This window comes from Oreochromis aureus, linkage group 16 (genome assembly GCF_013358895.1).
Source record: "Oreochromis aureus strain Israel breed Guangdong linkage group 16, ZZ_aureus, whole genome shotgun sequence".
NCBI lineage: Eukaryota > Metazoa > Chordata > Actinopteri > Cichliformes > Cichlidae > Oreochromis > Oreochromis aureus.
In genome coordinates this window covers 14,689,031-14,708,900 of record NC_052957.1, presented here as the reverse complement: position 1 = coordinate 14,708,900, position 19,870 = coordinate 14,689,031, and the positions used below count along the sequence as shown (strand labels likewise).

At 38.4% G+C, this 19,870-nt stretch overlaps 1 protein-coding gene across 4 annotated transcripts in view; it reads right to left on the bottom strand.

Annotated features, from left to right (window-relative positions):
* galnt13 (UDP-N-acetyl-alpha-D-galactosamine:polypeptide N-acetylgalactosaminyltransferase 13) overlaps positions 1–19,608 on the bottom strand; it is a 38,248-nt gene extending 18,640 nt beyond the window's left edge. For 2 of the 4 annotated variants that reach the window (XM_031743051.2, XM_039600476.1), the window contains exons 1-6: positions 13,660–13,801; positions 9,241–9,409; positions 6,714–6,880; positions 5,634–5,841; positions 2,446–2,616; positions 1,711–1,828 (exon numbers count right to left, since the gene is read on the bottom strand). In XM_031743051.2, coding sequence (XP_031598911.2) covers positions 1,711–1,828; positions 2,446–2,616; positions 5,634–5,841; positions 6,714–6,880; positions 9,241–9,409; positions 13,660–13,801 — 975 coding nt within the window. Of the gene's footprint in view, positions 1–1,710; positions 1,829–2,445; positions 2,617–5,633; positions 5,842–6,713; positions 6,881–9,240; positions 9,410–13,659; positions 13,941–14,081; positions 14,143–19,218 lie in introns of those variants that run through there. The other 2 variants (XM_031743050.2, XM_039600477.1) reach the window with 2 other exon arrangements.
* Positions 19,609–19,870: the final 262 nt, after the last annotated feature.

Here is a 19,870-nt window from a genome sequence, read left to right as displayed (position 1 = left end):
CAGGCATGCCTTAAAACAGCACTTCATGTTTTCTGATTACTAACGACAAGCTGTGACAGCAAGACAAAAACACCTTCTATAAACTGCCCTTGTCATAGTTTCTGGTACAGTAGGTGTCCCCAGAACTAAAATTTCCACGATAGCAAATTCAGAGAGACTCATGAGGTGAAGTACAAACCACACTATCACTAACTGGTAGCAATAACATATACTTTGTACAATAAACTGTACAAACATAAAGCAAAGAGACTAAATATTTTTTCCCTTATGTTTGTGTAAGCTCAAAGCTAAGTAGACACCAACATGTAATATGAGCACACACATCTAAGGCTTTCATGTGATGTCAGTTCCACATCTGCAAGGTTTCATGAGTACATCCTGTACAGTTGTGACATTACAACAATGACAAAATCTGCCAAAGTGCTCAAACCCATCAATGTACAACAGTACATTTGCCAGGATGATGCACAAAAAGAGACTCTCACAAAAAATCAGCAGCAGCAGCCACATGTTTGCAGCAGGTAACAAAAAATGTTTGCAACAGTGTATTTTTTGTAATATTCAGAAAGATCATCCAATTTTATGTGTAAATATCTACAAAAAGGGAATATCGCAAGTAGGTAGGGATGGGTATTGATAAGATTTTCACGATTCCGATTCCATTTTCGATTCTGTTTAACGATTCGATTCTTTATCGATTCTCTTATCGATTCTTTTTAAAAAAGGAGAACACTAAGGTCGATTAGCTTAGAACTTTGTTTTATATCTTCTCTTTGAACAAGATAGAAATTTAGGAGTAACATGGCCTTACAAACCCAACAGTGAGATCTTAAGAGATCCACAGCCCATGGCTCTTCAGCGGTGTCACAGGGTCCCCAGGAAAAAAAAAAAAATTGTAAATGTAAAATAATAAAATAAATATTCTTCTGTAGCAATAACAAAGTATAACATAAATTATTCTGTAGCAATTACACAAGAATATCCAGTAATGTCCCTGCCTACAAACACATTCACTTACCGAAGATCGGGGGCATCTGCTGTGGCAAATGGGTGCAAGCCTTTGACCACAAACTTAGTCACTGCTCGGTGACATTCGTCTATCCTGGCCTGAAAGGAGACGCTACCGGTAGACTGCAGCGACAACTGCCAGCATCTGAGCCAGCCAGACTCTGTCTGTCTGTCTCATCATGGTCACTTAAATGCACAGTAATGGCAGGTTTTGTAATAAGGCAGATCGCGCTAACATAATATGCACTGTTAGTTGATTATTTACATGCCGTATTACCGCTGCTGCTGGGTTGAGATTCACGAGTCCGGAGCGGAATTAAAAACACGACATTCATTTAAGGTTATCGCGTGTTTTGTGAGCAAATGCTTTTGCATATTCGTAGTGTTTCCTCCTTTAAATGAAATATCTACTTTGCAAGTATTGCAAGTTGCCCTGTTGTCATCCGTTCTCGTAAAGTATAACCAAACCTTTGAGCGTTTGAGCCGCTTAGGCGCCGTGTTTCCTGCCAGGTAAATGACGCTCCGCAACGTGGTGACGTCATTCGGGGCGACGGGAATCGATAAGGGAATCGTTTGCAAAAATGGCAAACAATTCCAAGGAATTGAAACAGTGGGAACCGGTTCTCAACAAGAACCGGGTTTCGATACCCATCCCTAATCACAAGGCAGAAACATGTGCTGGTATACAGAGAAACCACTCACTCTAAAAGACATTTCCAGGTTTTCTCCTCCCCAGATATCCATCCCTGGATCATAACTCCCAATTTCTTCAAAATACGTCTTGTCTATAGAGAATAATCCTCCTGCCATGGTGGGAGTCCTGCAAAAAACACAACAAATTAAGGCAACAACACAAAACCCTTTGTAATATTTCATTTCCTCATACTGAATTCGTTAGCATCTTTTTGTAACTAAGAGGAACATTGAAGATATAATAACAGGCCAATTTGTTTGACAATTTGAAACAAAGCCTTAGAGGGGCAATTACTTTTATCTTTTAATTCATTCTATACTCAAGTCAGTCCTAAATAAAGGATATTGTTTGCTGCTTGGAGTGATTTGCATACAGATGAGTTTTGTGAAGCCAAAAAAAGGCAGCTCTAAGCAGTTTCTATTTTCCTGTTTCAAAATACATGGATACTTATACTACAAAGAGAAACATCACAACTCTGTGGATGCTATTTAGGCAGAAGCTGGCATCAGTGGGACACAGAGGGAAAGATGCTCTATTTCTAGCTCTAGATAAAAATGGAGCTTTTTATGTAATATTTTGTAGAGAAATTTAACTTTCAGCGTTTCCTCTGTAGCCTGCTGTACAGAAAAAAGAAGCACTTAATTAAGCTTACAAAATATTACCAACTTTTTCATGCGTTTAATCTGATCTCTCCCCTCTTATTTCAAGACGATATGCAAGTGCAAAGTCACACACAGATGTACCTGACAGGGAGTGTTCTATCCCCTTTGCGTCGATCCATCTCCCGCTGGGGAACAGGATACCATCGAAAATTCAGCTTCCAGTTGAATCCACCGTAAGTCATATCTGAGCCTGCCATGTATTCAAACGTCTCATCGCTGATGACATCTATGATAGGGCACACCACTGCTGTCCTGAAACACACAAAGTGCCATAATGTTCACATGTATGATGAAACAGGCTGGACTTAAATTAAGCATGTGGTGCATTATCATATTCAACGTGCCTCAACCATCATAAAATCGACCACATACTGTGAAGAAATCAGGTTCTGGGTTGTAACTGCAAATTCTATGCACACCATGCCAGCAACTAGCTATTATTCACACTATTAAATGTTCTGAAGAAAATGATCATTAATCATAATGCACTGCAATCAGCTGAACATTCACATTTTGATTAATCAATTAACTGGTTAGTCTTTAAAAAGTTACAAGAAAATATGAAAATTAAATCATCAAATGTGTTGTTCTCTTGTTTTGTCCACTCAGCTGCTGTAATATAAAAAAAAACATTTCTGTGAAAACAGAGATGAATTCCTGTTTCAACTTATAAAATACAAAATAAAAACAGAATGCAAAGATTTGTAAGTCATTTAAACCCTAAACGCAAAATAAAGACAATATATTGAATATTAGGTGGAATATATAATAGCTTAATATGTTGAATTTATATCCAACAACATTTATAAGGTGGAGCTGGGGGGAAAGAAGGATTGTGTAACAGTTTGAAGGGCAGAATGGCAGAATAACACTGAGTTTTAAAGGACAGGGATCTGAGAGGCTGATTGGCTTTGGAGAAGGAGTCAAGAAGATTACAGGATCAGAGGGGATGACGACAAAATTAAGAATGAGTGGAATTTAAAACAGTGGGAAAGCGGAAGTGACCGAAGAAAAGATCAACAGGGACAAAAACACCTAGAAAAGCAGGCAGATGGAATAACACAATAATTTCATTTCTGAAATTATGCAAGCAATATTCAGAGAATCCAGGGAGATCTGGGTACACAAGGGAGACGGTGAAAACCAATATTGAATCTTGAATATTTTGAATTTGCCCTCAGGCAACACTGCAGTAGAAAAAAAACACAAAACAGCTACAATTCTGTAATGGAAATCACTTCACGGGCTCTGTAAATCATTGCAACTGAACGCAATTTTATCGCAACTAAAAATTTACCATGCAAAGAAAAAACACAAACAAGGTCCAGAGCCTGAGCTCATTTAAGATGGATTGAGAGGAAGTGGGTAAACTGTCAAGTAGTGTGATGGAAATCACAGATCCTGCATCCTATGGGATAAAGAGGAAAAGGACCACCCAACTTATTACCAGCACAGAGTTGAAAGGCTAAAGTCTTATGGGATATATTTTTTAAAAGATATATTCTATGTTTTATATGCTGCCATCCAGACAATGTCTATGTTTATTTAATCAAGACAATTCCATACCATTTTCTGCATGAATTACAAAAGCACAGTAAGACTGTAGCTACCCCACAATAAGATGTTTTAGTTAAACATTTTACATATTATACATCGAACAAAATAGAACACAGGACCACCGAAATTCTTGGGCAGCTGACAAACAATGATAAACATTCTAAGTTCTGTGTGTTGGAAGACAACGTAAATACAGTGTCTTTAAATGACTGCATTGTTTTTATTGAAGGGCAGTGCATATGTGTAGGAAGTAGGGTTGCACAGGTATTATTTTGTAAGATAAATGCATGCATTTCCTATCAGGATAGCCACATACAAAATTATTTCTTTATCAAACAGAACGGGTCTGGAAATTTAAAGGATAATCTTTGAACATACAGTATAATTTCTGCACCATCTCAGCAGTCTGCACTCAGACTTAAAGACATCAATACATGTGCAGCAGCATTCAGTAAAAGTGTAATGGCTCCATAATACAATATTCTGAGTCATATGATACCAATTTCCTCCTGAGGGTAAATTAATGTGTCTGACCTCAGATAAGGTAAGAATCACAAGAGGATCATCATCATTCATTATTGTCACTCAGAAACAGTGCATGGCATAATGGTGTCTACAGAGCGTGGGTAAATGCCTTAAGTAGTATTTTAATATTTTGATAAACAGCATAAATTAAATGAATTCTTCATCACTTTGAATCAAAGCCATTTGTTTAATGGTTTTACAGACACAGCAAACTCAAACCTTTGGCCACTTAATACCGATACTGCATAAGTCATATAGTGTTGACATGATGATGGTGTTACTCTAATTGTCATGGTCCCAGGATTCTTATTTGTTGGTGGTTTTGTTTATTATTACAGTTTCTTTTTTGATTGTGTGATTATTTAGCTTTCATGAGTTTCTTGTATAACTTTACTGAAATTTCCCAGTATTGGCCTTAGTGTAAAGCCGCTGTGTGTAGGTGTGTGTCTAATCTCTGCATTTGTTAGCTACTTCCTTTTTTTCCAGTAATGATTCGTCTCCGGTGTTTCGGATTTAGTTTTACTTCCCCTCCTAACTCGCTGTCTTTGATTATCTTCACCTGTGTCTCATTACCGACTTTCTCGTTACTACTTTCCCTTAATTATAAATACTGTCATATAAATGTTGTTGTCTTCCCTTCTGTCCCTGTCTGTGATCATCACCCGGGTGGTTTTGTCTTCATGCTCTTGCAGCTTAGGTTTTGTTTCTCTTCGTGTTTTGCTCTGTGGACTTCTGCCATCAGCCTAATTAAATGGCTTACCTTTTGTTAAACCCTGCTGCCTCCTGTGTCTGTTTTTTGGGTTCTCAACCTTACACTCTACACAGTTTGCATAACCTGCAGACTGACAGAAGCTATCTTTTCCTCTGAGGTTGCAGCATAATTATTATCTCATATCAGCAGTGCCAGGCAGCATATTAATAACTGAAAGTTTGCTTTCCCATCAGTATTCAGATAGTTTTGGCTCAAGTACCCAGTGATGCAACTAAGGCGAAATATGATAACAACTGCAGTAATAAAGCCTTTTTAAGGCTCAACAGTAACACTAAATTGTCAAAACAATAGGAGGTTTTGCAGCAGTGTGGTGCACTGCTCCTAAAACGTCAAACGTATGTGTGATTTCCTATCAGTGGCTTCAAAAAACAGCATTAAATTCAAAATACTTAGTGATGTCAATTTTAGCTCCTACCTGTCCTCTTTGATGCGAGCCAGCAGGGGCTCTAGCCAGCCAACAGTACACTCGCAGTGAGCATCAAGAAAGGTGATGACCTGACCGGTGGTGGCGGCTGCCCCCCTCAACCTGGCTCTGATTAGACCTGAACGCTGCTCCATCCTCAGGATCCTCACCGGCACCTCCAGAGTACGCACATAGTTCTCCAGTTTCTTCTTTAGGAAATCTGAAAGAAATTATGCAAAAAAAAATTCATAACAAGTTAAATATAGACAATATGATGATAAGATTTTAATCAGGTCATCAAATTATCAATTCGAGCTAGTCAGCTTATGTCCGCTGAGAACTTAAGGATTCCAAAAGAAAATAATAAAATTTGGAAACAAGGTTTTGAGCTACTACCCATTGGGGTAGGATTATATTTCATTTTTATGGGCTATAGAACTGGAAATTAAAAAATAAGGTAAAGACAGTAAGACCATAATTACTTGAGCACATAAATATTGTTTCTTGACTCATCAGAGGTGGATGTGCCACCTAAAATAATAGCATAACCGATACAGAGAGAAATGCTTTATTTGCATATGTCTTTCAATATTTCACGTTTCTTAAACTGTGATATGGTAGAATCAAAACCTGGAAACCTGACCATTATTTCTATAATGCTCAAAAATGTACTTATCAATGTGTTTTTACTTGAGTCTTCAACATCACACTCCTCATTTGTTTTTTCCAGGGATTAGTGAGGAGTTCTCAGAGTAAAAAAAAAAAACACAATTATGTAAATTTGAACCACAAACATTGCATTTGGCTTTTTTATTCATCTAAAAAATCTTAAATGGTTATTTGAAGATTACAAGAACAAATGGGACTTACAGCCTTACATCGAAGGTTAATTGGTGTATTTATTCATCAGGTTCTAAAAATAAATACTAACACCATAAAGTGCTTATGTTGTAATTAAAAAAAAGCTAGATTAGTTTTAATTTATCTTGCTACACAGCCAGAAACTTGGGTCCCTTTTATCATAATCATCCTACAGTACTCCATCACATACATCCTGTATGTATACTTTGTTAATGTACACAGATTACAAACCTCGCTCGCTGGCATCATCAACTAGGATAATTTCCACTAGCAAGTGTTTGGGAGAGCGGTTGATAACACTGTGAACAGTTCGCAGCAGCGTGCTCCATGCCTCGTTGTGAAACACGATGACAATGCTGGTGTTGGGCAGGTCATCTGAGTACACTTTGGTCTTACAGCTGAAAGAGTAACACAGGGGGGGGAAAAGGCAAATCAGTGACATAAGACTTTACAGAGGAAAGTTCCCTTAGATATGCAAAGTCACACTTATAGTTTTAGAGTTGTACTTTTGAGTTTCAGAGCTTTAATAAACCCCATTAATTTAAATCCATATCTGCTGGCAGTTATTTAAAGAGTGTTTTTTTCTTTGTTGATAAAATAACATTAAATCTTTTTTTTAAATTCAGTTCAAAGTTCAAATATTTCACAAATATTTTAACTATACTGGATGTTTTTCATACTGACAATTATTAGTATGTAATCACTATTTTACAGTATATTAATCTTAGACTGTTTAGTTTGTTACACTGACAATTACTGGAGATTACAGATTATTGTGTAACAATATGTATTACTGTATGACAAATTTTAAAAATGTTATTTCATTTTTTGAAAGAAAAACAATTATACTTTTAGTCTCAAATAAATAATTTAGTCCTGTAAAATTACAAGCAGTCCTAATTAAAGTTTCAAAAAGGTTAATATATGGTATAACTGTGATGTTATGATAGCTGATGATCTGTTTATCATTTGTCATAATCTTTGATATTCTGTTTATTAAAGGATTCATACTTTGAAAATTTATCCCAAAACTAAAATGGTCATTTACAATGACAAACATAATTTCTCAATATGTTTGAACCACTGCACAGAGCATCTAATCTGTTGCTGTAATTCTGCTGAGTTAGTTTCAAAATGCAGCTCATTATTTTGTATCAGAGAACATAAAGTTCCCAAGTGTTATCCAGTTTCGCCATCAGTGCAAAAACACTGTCACAATAGGTTTACTGAAAGATATTGAGAAAGAAAGTAGAAAAAGTTAAACCAGTGTTGACAGCTATGTCAGCATGTCCTTGGATTAATGTGACGTCTGTCAAAGCCAAAGGCTGTGAATGTGGGACGGTGCTGTAGTCAGTGCTGTTGAATAAAGAATTAGCTACATTACAGAAGAGGATGTGGACAGTGAAGGCAGCATGTATGGCTGGAGGAGAGGTGGGAGGACGTGATGTAGGGGGGGGAAGTTACCGGAGCAGGCAGCATTGCTAGTTCTGTCCTGTCGATTCAATGTGACAGCACTGACTGACATAACTAGGCCAGGAGGCTGCCTTGAAGACATAATGCCGGTGAAATTTTGCACAGCTCAGCTGTGCGCTGTAATAAAGATGCTGTATTATTTATATGGACCCATATTGGGCAGAAACACAGAGTTCACATCATCTGAATGTTCAACTTTTTCTCTCTAATATAGATCTTCTTTTGCACTGTATAATTTTTAATGTATTGTATTTTATTTTATACAGTTTTTCCACAACCCAGACAATCTGGAGTGGTCTTCTTGAAACAATCAAAAACAGGAGCTAAAACAAAAAGAATGTAGGAGTTTAGAAAGATAATTTTGTGGCTTATTTCTCATTTGACAGGTAGAGACTCTGATATCCACTTAATGAAAAGTGCCGTGGAGAACTCAACTGGAATAGTTAAACATGAATCACTTGGATATTGTCTCCGCACTAGGCAAACGTCTGTGCATATCAGCAGCCTTAAATGAATGTGCCCATGTTTCATACAAGATGCATTTTGAATTTTCATTAGGTGTTCAAGAGGCTCTTGAATGACAGTAAACAAACCCTTCTCCCATTCAAATGTCAAGCCTAATGCAAAACGCGAGGGACCTAATAGAGCCTGCATGGAAATGATACTCATTATTAAAGATATCTTTCACAGTGGGTACAGTTGTTATTACTAATAACATGTAATGGACTCAACTGTTTAAATTTTATTTAAACTATCAGAAAACTGTACTTAGTTTAGCACATTTCCTTAGTTTCTGCAGTCCTTATGAGACTATGTTAGTATCTTTCAATCAATTTGATAGCATAATTTCTTGATTTCACTTTCAGATATCATTAAGCTCTCTCTGCAGTCTCCTTCGCACTCAAATAGTCTCCGTACAGCTTCGTTCAGCTCTTGCTCAAAACTGTAAGTGTGTCACATACTTGGCTCTGGTTTTTGTGTAGCAGCTTATCACTATAAAAATTCCTCCAAGAACAAAATGCCAGATATGGTGTCGACCATGGAAGTCACCTCTGCATTCTTACCAGGCTGTTTGCTTTGAGTAGGGTGAGTCAGTCTTGTTCTATTATTCTCTGTTGCTTTCTCAGTAACTAAGTTAATTATATGTCAGTAAAAATCTGACAAAAAAAAAAAAAAAAAAAAAAAAAAAAAAAACTCTTAGCAATGATGGTAAAAAGATTATGTGCCATAAAATGTGATAGATATAAAAGATCTGCTGTTGGTGAGGACACACGAGCCTACGCACCCATCCAGCCTCACATCTGGCAGACTCCTGTTGAGTGCAATCATATCACTGGCCATCAGATTGAACTGGTTAATCTTAAAGAGCTCCTTCATTTTCTCCTGGTCATCCTTAGGGATGTTTACCGCTTTGCCCATCTCACCTGGACCCTCGTGGCTCCGTGATATCACTGCTGTAACGTAACAAGGACACCACAGAAAAATATTTGATAAGAAAACATATTTTTTCTCACCAATGAGGCAAAAAATTAACATCAAACTGCATCATAAAACAAATCCTCCTGCATAAAAAATGGACTCTGTGGAACTAGGAGAGTGCAGAAAAGCGTGCGTGTTCTATTTCTGTCCACTTTGTAAATTTTCTAAACTCATATAGTACCCAGAGCATGAAAACCTAATTTTCCAGATCAATGTGCATGTGCGTTTGATAACAGAAATAAATGTACTGGCAGCTGGTGTTCACATATGAACAGTACATCATGTTCACATTTATTATATTATTATAATACTGGATATACAAAAAAAATGTGAAAGCCTTTAAAAGCCTGTGCTATTAAAAGCAAGGAAAAATGTGTTTCTTCAAACATCAGTGCATGCTCAGCAGAGAAAAACCTTTAACACAGCGACAGTGCACGCACTCCGCTTAAGCTCTCTCCTGGTGGTTCTGGCTTAGGCTGACGGGGTATTAAGCACTGTACACTTTGCCAGCTATATTTAATTTAAAAATGTAATCTATTAGGAGGTTTTGAATTCAGAGATTTAGGCCGATGTATTAATAGGTGAAAAAGCAGCATGACAGCAAAACAATTGCTACAGTTTTTGCTATCAAAGGCCTGGAAAATATCAGAATTGCTACTGGTGCTGCACAACGCAAGCTCCCTTCACCGAAGGTAAATAACCACCCATTGATTTATGACTCTGCTCTCTCTCACTCTCTTTCTCTCTAATAATCTCTTAGAACAGAGGCTGTGATTTCCATGAAAGGGGGACACATAGTTCACATTAACTGCATGGCCTCCTGCTAAGAGGATTTCCTGAGACCCTTTGTGGAGACGGACTGGGATCGGTCGGATTGTAACCTCAACTGATCCTGGGTTTTCTTTATAATGCTGCTGACACTCTTCATTTGGACACCAGCTGACATCTGATGGACACAGCTCGAGAGCTGAGCTGGATGACTGAGCATCAAAACACATTCTCAGCCTGCTCCAGCCATACTCCAATCCATCATTCTTTGTGTGTGGATAAACATAGGTCAGGTGACGTCTTGCAGAAAGAGAGAGAGCACCAAGCAAACCATCAATAGTAGTTTGGGTTTCTAAAGAAATTGTAGTGAAATTGCCAGCTGCAAAGCTGAGACTGTGCAATATTGCTTGATAGATGGATGGTGGCCAAGCAGCAGTGCAATGACTAAAAGCTGGAAGCTGTACAGGACAGGTTCGTGTTATCTGAAAGCTAATTTGTACTGCCTAATTTATAGCTGCTGACAAAGTATTAGATATGCTAATGTGAAAATAAGGTTAAAGGGGCGAATGAAAGGCAGAGAAAGGTGCTAAAATGAGAGTTAAATGTGTAATTATGTTTAAATTCTCAAGCTTCAACTTAAACTATACAGGTAAGAGTTGTCATGTTTTGATTGTTAGCTAAGAACCATGTGCACTAAACACATGCGTAGATCTTGGTTGTGAGCTTTGTGCTAGGCATTTTTTCCAATGCCCTCAATGGTCATAAAGCTTGTCCTAGTGGAAAATGCAAGCTGGAAGGGATATCTTTTAATAGTCTTCCCCTACTCTGTAGGCACCAATTAGCTTCACTTCACATCATCGGTCACTTTCTTAAAGGAGCCCATAACATTTGAAGGGCCTGATAATTTATCAGTCTCTGAATTATCATAAACTGACACTCCCTAATGACACTTCTTGACCTGGTTTCCAAGTCCTTATCAGTTGATTAGGGCCCAACTTCCTAATGACGTTCTGAGCCCGAGTCAGTGTACGCATGGATAAGTGTTGAAACAGCCTGAACCCAGGACTTTAACAAAAGACAGAACCTAGAGGCCTAAAGAAACACTTCAACAGATCAGTGCAATTAGCAATCTAATTAAATTGCTTAGTTTTGTAGAATATTTCCAACCTTCTGTGGTGCTGTGGTAGCTAAATCAGAAAGAAAGGTTCTGGAAGAGAGAAAGATGTAAAAGTGGAATATCAGAACAGTAGCCAGCATGCTGTTTAGGCAGTGCCAGGTAAGAGAAGAAGCCACAGCTGAGACCAACACACAAGTGAGCGTGCAGATTTTGTGAAGTCTTCATCAGATGGCTCCTAAGGTTCCCCTGTTGTTTTCATTCTCGTTTACGTAGAAAAAGATCTGTGTAGTGTTACACAGTTGGAGTCTCCTCCTTAGGCTCAATCCATTCTTTTTCATCCAGACATTACTCCTCTTCTTCCCTCTGCTGCTCTGCTCCGCTTCCTGCCTGCATGTCTGGCACAGCTGCCATTTCATTAAAGATCAGAGAAGCTCCTCTTGAACACACAACCACAGAAGACCATGAATACACATCACACAGAGTACTACTACACGTCTCTGATATGTACTTTAACTGTAACGCTCTCTGGTGGTACATGACAGGTAAGGAGCTTTGTTCATAGAAAGATTCCAGCCAATTAGAATAAGAAGTTCAAATGTACCATCTGTGAAATGTAAGTACACAGAACTGGCTTAATTATTCTTGGCATAGACGTAACAAGATGCTACAAACATTCCTCAAAGATTTTGGTCTATATTGATATGACAACATCACACAGTTGTTGCACATCCAAGAGGAGAATTTCCAGTTCCACCACATCCCAACTGTGCTCTATAGTATTGAGATCTGGTGACCATGAAGACCATTCACAGCTTGAGATGATCTGAGCTTTGTAACAAGGTGCACTGTCCTGCTGGAAACAGCCATCTGAAGATGAGCACATGAAGGAATACATATGATCAGCAACAATGCAGAAATGGAGATCCATCAAGCGAGACCATGCAAATTATAGGAAAACAGGAAACTGAGGCTGAGTTGACAAGAATGGCACCCGGTGTGGTCTTCTGCTTCAAGGTTTGACATGTAATAACGCACCCTGGTTATACCAGCCTAAACCAGTGTGGCCATTTTCCTCTGACATAAACAAGGTATTTTCACAAAGACAACTGCAGAGTTTATGAAATCTGCCCATCTGCCACCAACAACACCACCAAATTCAAATTCATCTTGACCATGTCTAAATGCACTGAGTTGCTACCAATTGATTGGTGTGATTGATTAGACATTTTCTTTATCAAGCTGTTGCACTGGTGTACCAAAGCAGCCATACCCCTGATCACCTAAAACCGCCTCATGTTATGGAGACATATACAAAACTTATTTTTATATCAAACTGCAAAAGATATGAATTTTCTGTCTGAAGTTAAGCATTTTTAAATCATATTCTATGGGGAATACTTAATCAGCCTCAAGTAGCCATTCGTGGAACCCCAAGGGCTTCATTATTCAGCCTCAGAGGTTGTTTTGTCTACTTAACATACTAACACGTGTTTTATTGTGTTTGAGGCAGGTTTGCAGTACTGGCAGTACTGACAAAGCAAATTTTTCATGCAAGACTTGTTTTTACTAATGTGAATCCAAGCAAAGAACTATTTTAAACCCAAAATATAGCAGGGAATTTGTGCTAAACTAAAAATTATATTTTCATTTGACAGCTGAAAAAACAAAATAAAACAAGATAAAACTTGAAACACCTGCAGGGACACTGCAAAATCCAGTGTTTGACAGCAATCCTAAGATATAGTTCATATACACAGAAAGTCCTGCGATTTTAAATGCAAAATAACATCCAATGTAACTTCCGACTTTTGTATGGTAATGAGACAGTAACTTGGAGCTCAGCATCATTCTAACCTTAAAAGCAGATTACTAAGCTTCTTAGAAACCTGCTTACTTGAGGACATGTGAGGAAATGAACTCTCCTAGAGGAAGTGTGTTAAAGTGATTTGAGCAGCACACCTTTATACAGAAAAGCACAGTTTTACAACAACAAAAAAACTAAATTTCATCAGTTTCGTTTCATAGTCCATTTAGCAAAAAAGACAATACATCAGAAATGTCTAATTCATATAAATGTATTAATTTTTTGTAGTCATAAAACCAGAATTCTTACCTTTTGTTACATTACCATCAACTATTAACTGTTTCATATGTTTTATGTGTTTTTCTGCTTATTCAGGCAAAGCTTTCCCCTCAGTGAACACTGTTTTAATAGGATTTGTCACAGATGATGAATATTTTACGCTCAAGTGAAATTTTAGATGGTATTATTGTCTCCAGCTTACATTCTCATGCAGGTTTGATACAAAATAACAGGGAAATTCTGCAACATCAACTTACCTCGAAGCGCAGGGAGCAGCGAGCGGTCCTTCCTATCATCACATTTGTTACACTCGCTGAAGTACAACAGCAAGAACACATCCACCAGCACCCACACTAAAGAGGTGGTCAACACCACCTTGCAGTAGACAAACCGTCGCATCACCTCTCTGGGATGACAGCCAGGCAAGTTGATAGCGAGCACTTAGGAGCGCTCAGGCTGCCAGTGAAACATCTGAAGTCCGATGACAGGGTGAAGTAACAGGGACGAGACCAAGCAGGTTTGACCGCGGGGCATCATCCTTCAGGAGATGGGAGAAAAATGTGAAATGACATCATAATAGTTTAAGTATTCCTGCTATGAATCCAACTGATATCAATCCTTACAATAAAATGACATAAAATGCAAAGGTGGAACTACATTAAAGTAGATCAATATTAACCTCTTTTAACCTTTCTCAGGCTTCACTTTATCAGTTCCATTGCTCTGTTAGCATCCTCTGTCAGAGGTTTCCAGTAGCTACTTAAGAGACCTGCAAAAAGATGAGGATTTTTGTACCATTTCTTCCTGCTAAACTTTTTAAGTCAAATTTCTATGATCTTTCTAGGGTATTGATTGATCAGCTATAATCTAGTCATGACATTGCTTTTTCACTGTTTTAGGAGTCAGACCATTATAAAGCTCAAATATTTCCTTTTGTAATTTATTTTGTAATTGATCTACTTTTTTGCTTTGAGTTATTGCCCTAGAAATGTTTAAAAATATCCAGGGGGTCTTATACACGCTGCAATTTCTTTTTTTTTTTTTACTAGTAGTGGTTCAGTTTGTGGCATAACAACAATGAAGTTCATGCATAAGTTCAAGAAGTAAGCTCTCCATTTACTCATCTGTGTGTTTGACCTGCTAGTCCATTCTAACACTTGAGTCTGTCTTCATCACTTTAGCCCATTCATTTTCCCACCTTCTACAAGCTAGTGACCCACTTTTTCATGTCCTTCTGATCTCAGTGCTCGTCTATCATTCTGCCTTTCAGAGTCTCATTCATGCGACCTGCTTCCTCCCTGCCTCCACCTAACTACAAGATCTTCATTCAACTTTTCATTACTTCTTCTCCACCGTCACCAGCATCTGGGTTCCAGGGGATCCTGTCCTACCATTGTTGGGACTCCACTCTGCTATATGGGGTCGCAGTAAAAAAGAAAGTACACTGCTCTTTCGGTTCAATGGTTTTCATGTCAGGACATAATAAACATATCAATCTCAGGTGAGATCTGCCAAAATTAGCTGTTAGTTCCTGTGGAGCAGTAAGGATGCACTTGCATGTGACACAGTGCAACAGCTGAGAGGACCACCAGGCTACACCCCATGAAAAATGATCTTGCTTGACAGTAGCCTATTTTGAACTAAACTGTATATCGCACTTAATTTTTCATTTTTTCTAAGCATGACCTCCCTGTACCAATTTTTGCAAATCATATTTTCTTCCTGGGAAGTATAACTGACAGCATATACAGACAAAAATATACTCCTCTTCAATGCAACAAATTCCTTTGTTGGATTATTTTTTCGTGTTCAGCTACATGAGTGTGACTTCAGTGTCTGATCAGGTTTTTTTGATAGGAACATTTTTGTAGTGGTCCCCTACGCTTTATTTTGGTGAACTTTGGGTCTTTCCTTACAGTGAAGAGCTTTCACGCTAACAGCATGTAAGTGTGTGGCTGTGAGTGAACACTCCATGTTTTTTTTCACTACTTTTTCCACCGTCCACATGTTATGCAGGAAACCCACGAGCTACATCTCAGACTCAGTTAAATGTTTAAGTTTATGACAATATGTTTAGCAAAAGACTGAACAAGAATGGCTTATTTGGAATGGCTTTTTCTCTCTAAAAAACATGTCAGCACAGCCTAGCTTTGCAAAAACTGGAACAATTTCCTTTGGACAGATGAGACCAAAGTGGAGATGGTTGCACATAACCACGTTTGGTGAAAACTAAACAGAGCAAATCAGCACAAACATGTCACGCCAGCTGTCAAGTACGGTGATAAATTGGTGATGATTTGGGTTTGTTTTGCAGTCAGAAGATCTGGGCACCTTGCAGTCATCGAGTCAACCACGAACTCCTCTGTATGCCAAAATATTCTAGAGTCAAATGTGAGGCCATCTGTCCGACAGCTAAAGCTCAGCCAAAATTTGGTCATGCAACAGGAAAATCATCCCAAGCACAGCAGCAAATCTACAGAATGGCTGAAAAAGAAAACAGGCTGTACCTTAGGAAAACCGTGCATGAACAAATATCTGCAAACGTGAATGAACTGAAGAAACGTTGGAAAGAACAGTGGGCCAGAAATCCTCCACAGTGATATGAGAAAGTGAACAAATAATACAAAGTTATTGTTGCTAAAAGTTGTTCTATAAGCCACTAAATCATGTGGGTATGTAGCTTTTCACACACCGATCTGCACTTCAGTTTATTTTCTGTTAAATAAATAATAACACGGCGTACTGCAATTTGTCATGTTTTATAGGTCATCTGAGGTTGTATTTACTTAACTTTATGACCTGGTAACATGGTAACATTTACATGCTATGTAAAACCATAGAGTTTAAAACCTTAGGGCATCCTTTCCTTTTACAATGACTCTAGGTTCAGCTGAGTCTAATTCACTTTAATTCAATTTTATTTATATAGCGCCAAATCACAACAACAGTTGCCTCAAGAAGCTTTATATTGTAAAGGAAAAGACCCTATAAAAATAGAGAGAAAACAGAGAAAACCCAACAATCAGACAGCCCCTTGTGAGCAAGCACTTTTGTGACAGTGGGAAGGAAAAACTCCCTTTTAACAGGAAGAAACCTCTGGCAGAACCAGACGACCTGTTGGGGGTCGCCCCTGGAGAGGAAGACAGGACAAAGACATGTGGTGGAAGAGAGACTAGATTAATAATAACTAATGATTAAATGCAGAAACGTGTATAAACACACAATGAGTGAAAAAGGTGAGTGAAATAATAGACAAATAGTTTATTACTCAAACTCTGTGCTTCTATAAATCACAGTCAATTCTCAAGTAATCTTTGCCTTCTCTGCAGGTGTTTAACTTTACTTTACTGCAAACATTTTCTAATTATAACTAATAATGACGAGAAACATATGAGACAAATAGCACTACACATAGTATATTTTCTTCATACACGGTGCTCATTTTCTATGTCTCTTCTTTGTTGCTTTTACAAGAATAATAAATAAATAAAGATTAAAAACTGAGGAACGAAGGTCAAATCCAGCCTCCCACATTGGACTGACCACAGTCCCTTCGCATTCTTCCATTTGAGAGGATGAGTGAATGCTCATTTCCCTTGTACAGACTTCACCCACTTCATCAGTAGTGCTGCTAAGACCATCTGGGATGCTTAAATACCAGAGGCAATTTGCAGAGGTTAAATATCTCATTGGCATGGAACGTGCGCCTCACAATATTTCTGATGAAAGACAACATAATTTTCTGTCAAAAAGGATACTTGACTGAAATTATAGGTTTTTGTTAACTGAAAGACTTATGAAAGTACAATCTGGATGATATTACAGTCTCATGAATAACGCTTTCATTCAAATACACAAACCAAGCACAGAAATGGTCAGGAGTTTTTTGAACATCTGTAACAAAATATAGCACAGTGCTTTTACATCACTCTGGGTAGGAAAACAGATCAAAAAGAATAGATGGTCTACCGATTGTTTCCAGCCTAGGATGTTGTGGTACAGCCCATGCATTAAAGCCACATGAGCCTCTGGATATTCTCAAAATGTAAAACAGATTAAACATAGTTTCCATGAATAAGTATGCATTTAATTGCCAATGCATTTAGATATAACTTACCTGAGCACTTACTTTCATAACTAGCGGAAAAACGCCTGCAGAGGAATAAGGACAGATTTCCTTATCTTTCACATGCAGCATGGTAATGACTTTGCGCTACACACACACACGCATCTCTCAGTCCAACTCTGTGCCCCCTGTCTAAATGTCCATCACAGAGGCTGACACGGCTGCCTTAGGCTAACCCTTATCTCATTCAAAAACAAGGCAGCCTCTATCCAGCTGCATCAAGACCGAAATCACAGTGCAGTGGATGATTTCAGTTACTCAGACAGAAACTGCACACCACTCAATAAAGTAGATGGATGCAGTCTACACTTAATGACTGTAATGAACAAAATTGTGTCAGTAAAAGCGAAACACAAGTCTGCATCTAGCATATCACCTCCACTCACACGGTAGACAGATCAATGAGGATTCTGCCTTTATGATGTCTGTTTGCATTTCTAACCATCTGCTTTGCTGCATGTGTGTTACAAACATATTTGGGTGACTATGACTGCACCAGCCACACCACCAGGAGTTTGCTGGTCTGAAGAAGTCTGACTCAATTAGTCCCACCATCTGGATAGATGAATATTTCCTGTCTGCTGTGCACAGCTCTAAAAATACATGTCTACATTCTCGACGTGACGCGTTTTTTTTTTTCCTTTCAATCTTTTCAATAGGAGTGTAAACCACTGGCCATTATTAACTGCTTCTCAAGTGACACTTAATTGTGTTGTTAGCAACACTCTTTGTTGTGAAATGTCTGGTGCAATGCTACAAGTTAAATTATGTATTCCTCGTCCATTCAACAGGAGTGCTTCTACTGTATGCAAATGAAAGGCTGTACACTTAAGCTGCCAAACTGCATTTCACAGTAATATAATTGGATACGGCTCACATCAGCATCTGACAATGGAACTGTGACAGTAACAGGAGACTAAAAATTTAATAAATTAAAAAAAAAAACATAACATTTTTGCATGAATCTTTTTCTCATCCACATTTACAGTACAAACCCTGCTGACCATTAAAGCACCCACTGAGGTTTGGGGGCCATCGTTAGGAGTAAGAGATACCAGCCCAGCTAACACTTGACTTTGATATTTTCCCACCACACACCTGCATCTAAAAAGTCACAAGCATCGTGTAAAGCTGCAGTACTTCCTTAAGTGTTAAATGAAAACTGTATTTGTTATTTATGGTTAAAAACCTGGCATACAAACAATTAATAATTGGGTTAAACATACTGGTACAAACTGGAAGTCACATTGGCAGTGGCACTGAAAAATAACAATACATACACTAATCTTAGATTGCCCACTATGCATATGCAAGAGATTGTGGCAGCAGAAAATCATAGCCTTACTGGAAGAAAATACTCCACCTATATAGCTCACTGTGGTGGTCTTAAAAGTGTTGATTACCCTCAATCTGTCAATCTTTCATTCATGTTCAGGTACATTAGGCCTTGGCTTCAAAGACTGGTTTATTAATTGTTAGATGTGACATAAACAAGACGGCCAATTCTGTAATAGCAGCAAACCAAAACCACTCATTTTATGGTAATATAGATTTAATCTAAACTATAACCAAGCTCTCGGCCACGTTAAGATTACCGTTTAATGTTGTGATGTGTAACCACAGGAGCCAAATTTTTTTCTTGCTATGCAAGGTGTGCACGCAACAGAAAATGGGGACACTCTTTGCTTACCTAAATTATGGATGGAGTGAACCATTGACCTGTTCCTGCCTCGCTCCCGGGCAACGTGTTGAACGTGGACGACATACCCAAATCTACTGCTAATTACTGGTTTAATGAAACGGGGGCAAATTTACCGCGCGAGCGCATAACATCTCGTAAAAAGACACCTAACTTGCAGTCCATCTCAGCGCAGAGTAGTCCAAAATCCAGTCCGTCCAGTAAACATTCTCATGGTACCTGCGTGGACTCCTTGATGTGATAAGTCTCAGGCTGAGCCGCACTAAACCGGTCGATATGAGGAGTCTCCATTATTTTTCCCCTTTTGCGTTTAAATGGATATGCGGTCACTGCAACAGACGCCTCTCTCCGCGCACCTGTTCCCCGAGTGAATATTGTAACGGTAAGAGGACAGGCTGAGATAATAGTCAGCACAATCTAACCTCAGCTCAGACCGACCTGCATATGTACCGAGTCTCCTCTCTGATTGGCTCACAGCGACGTCGCTCACGAAATCCCTTTGAAGTAGGGCTTCACGGGCGTCTGGTAAATGTAGGCGCGTGCGTGCCACCAAATACAGTGTTTGTTTGTTTTTAATCATATATTAACATACATTTATCGAAATACGCTTAATTTGATTTTAGCTACTTTAATTGTTATTTTG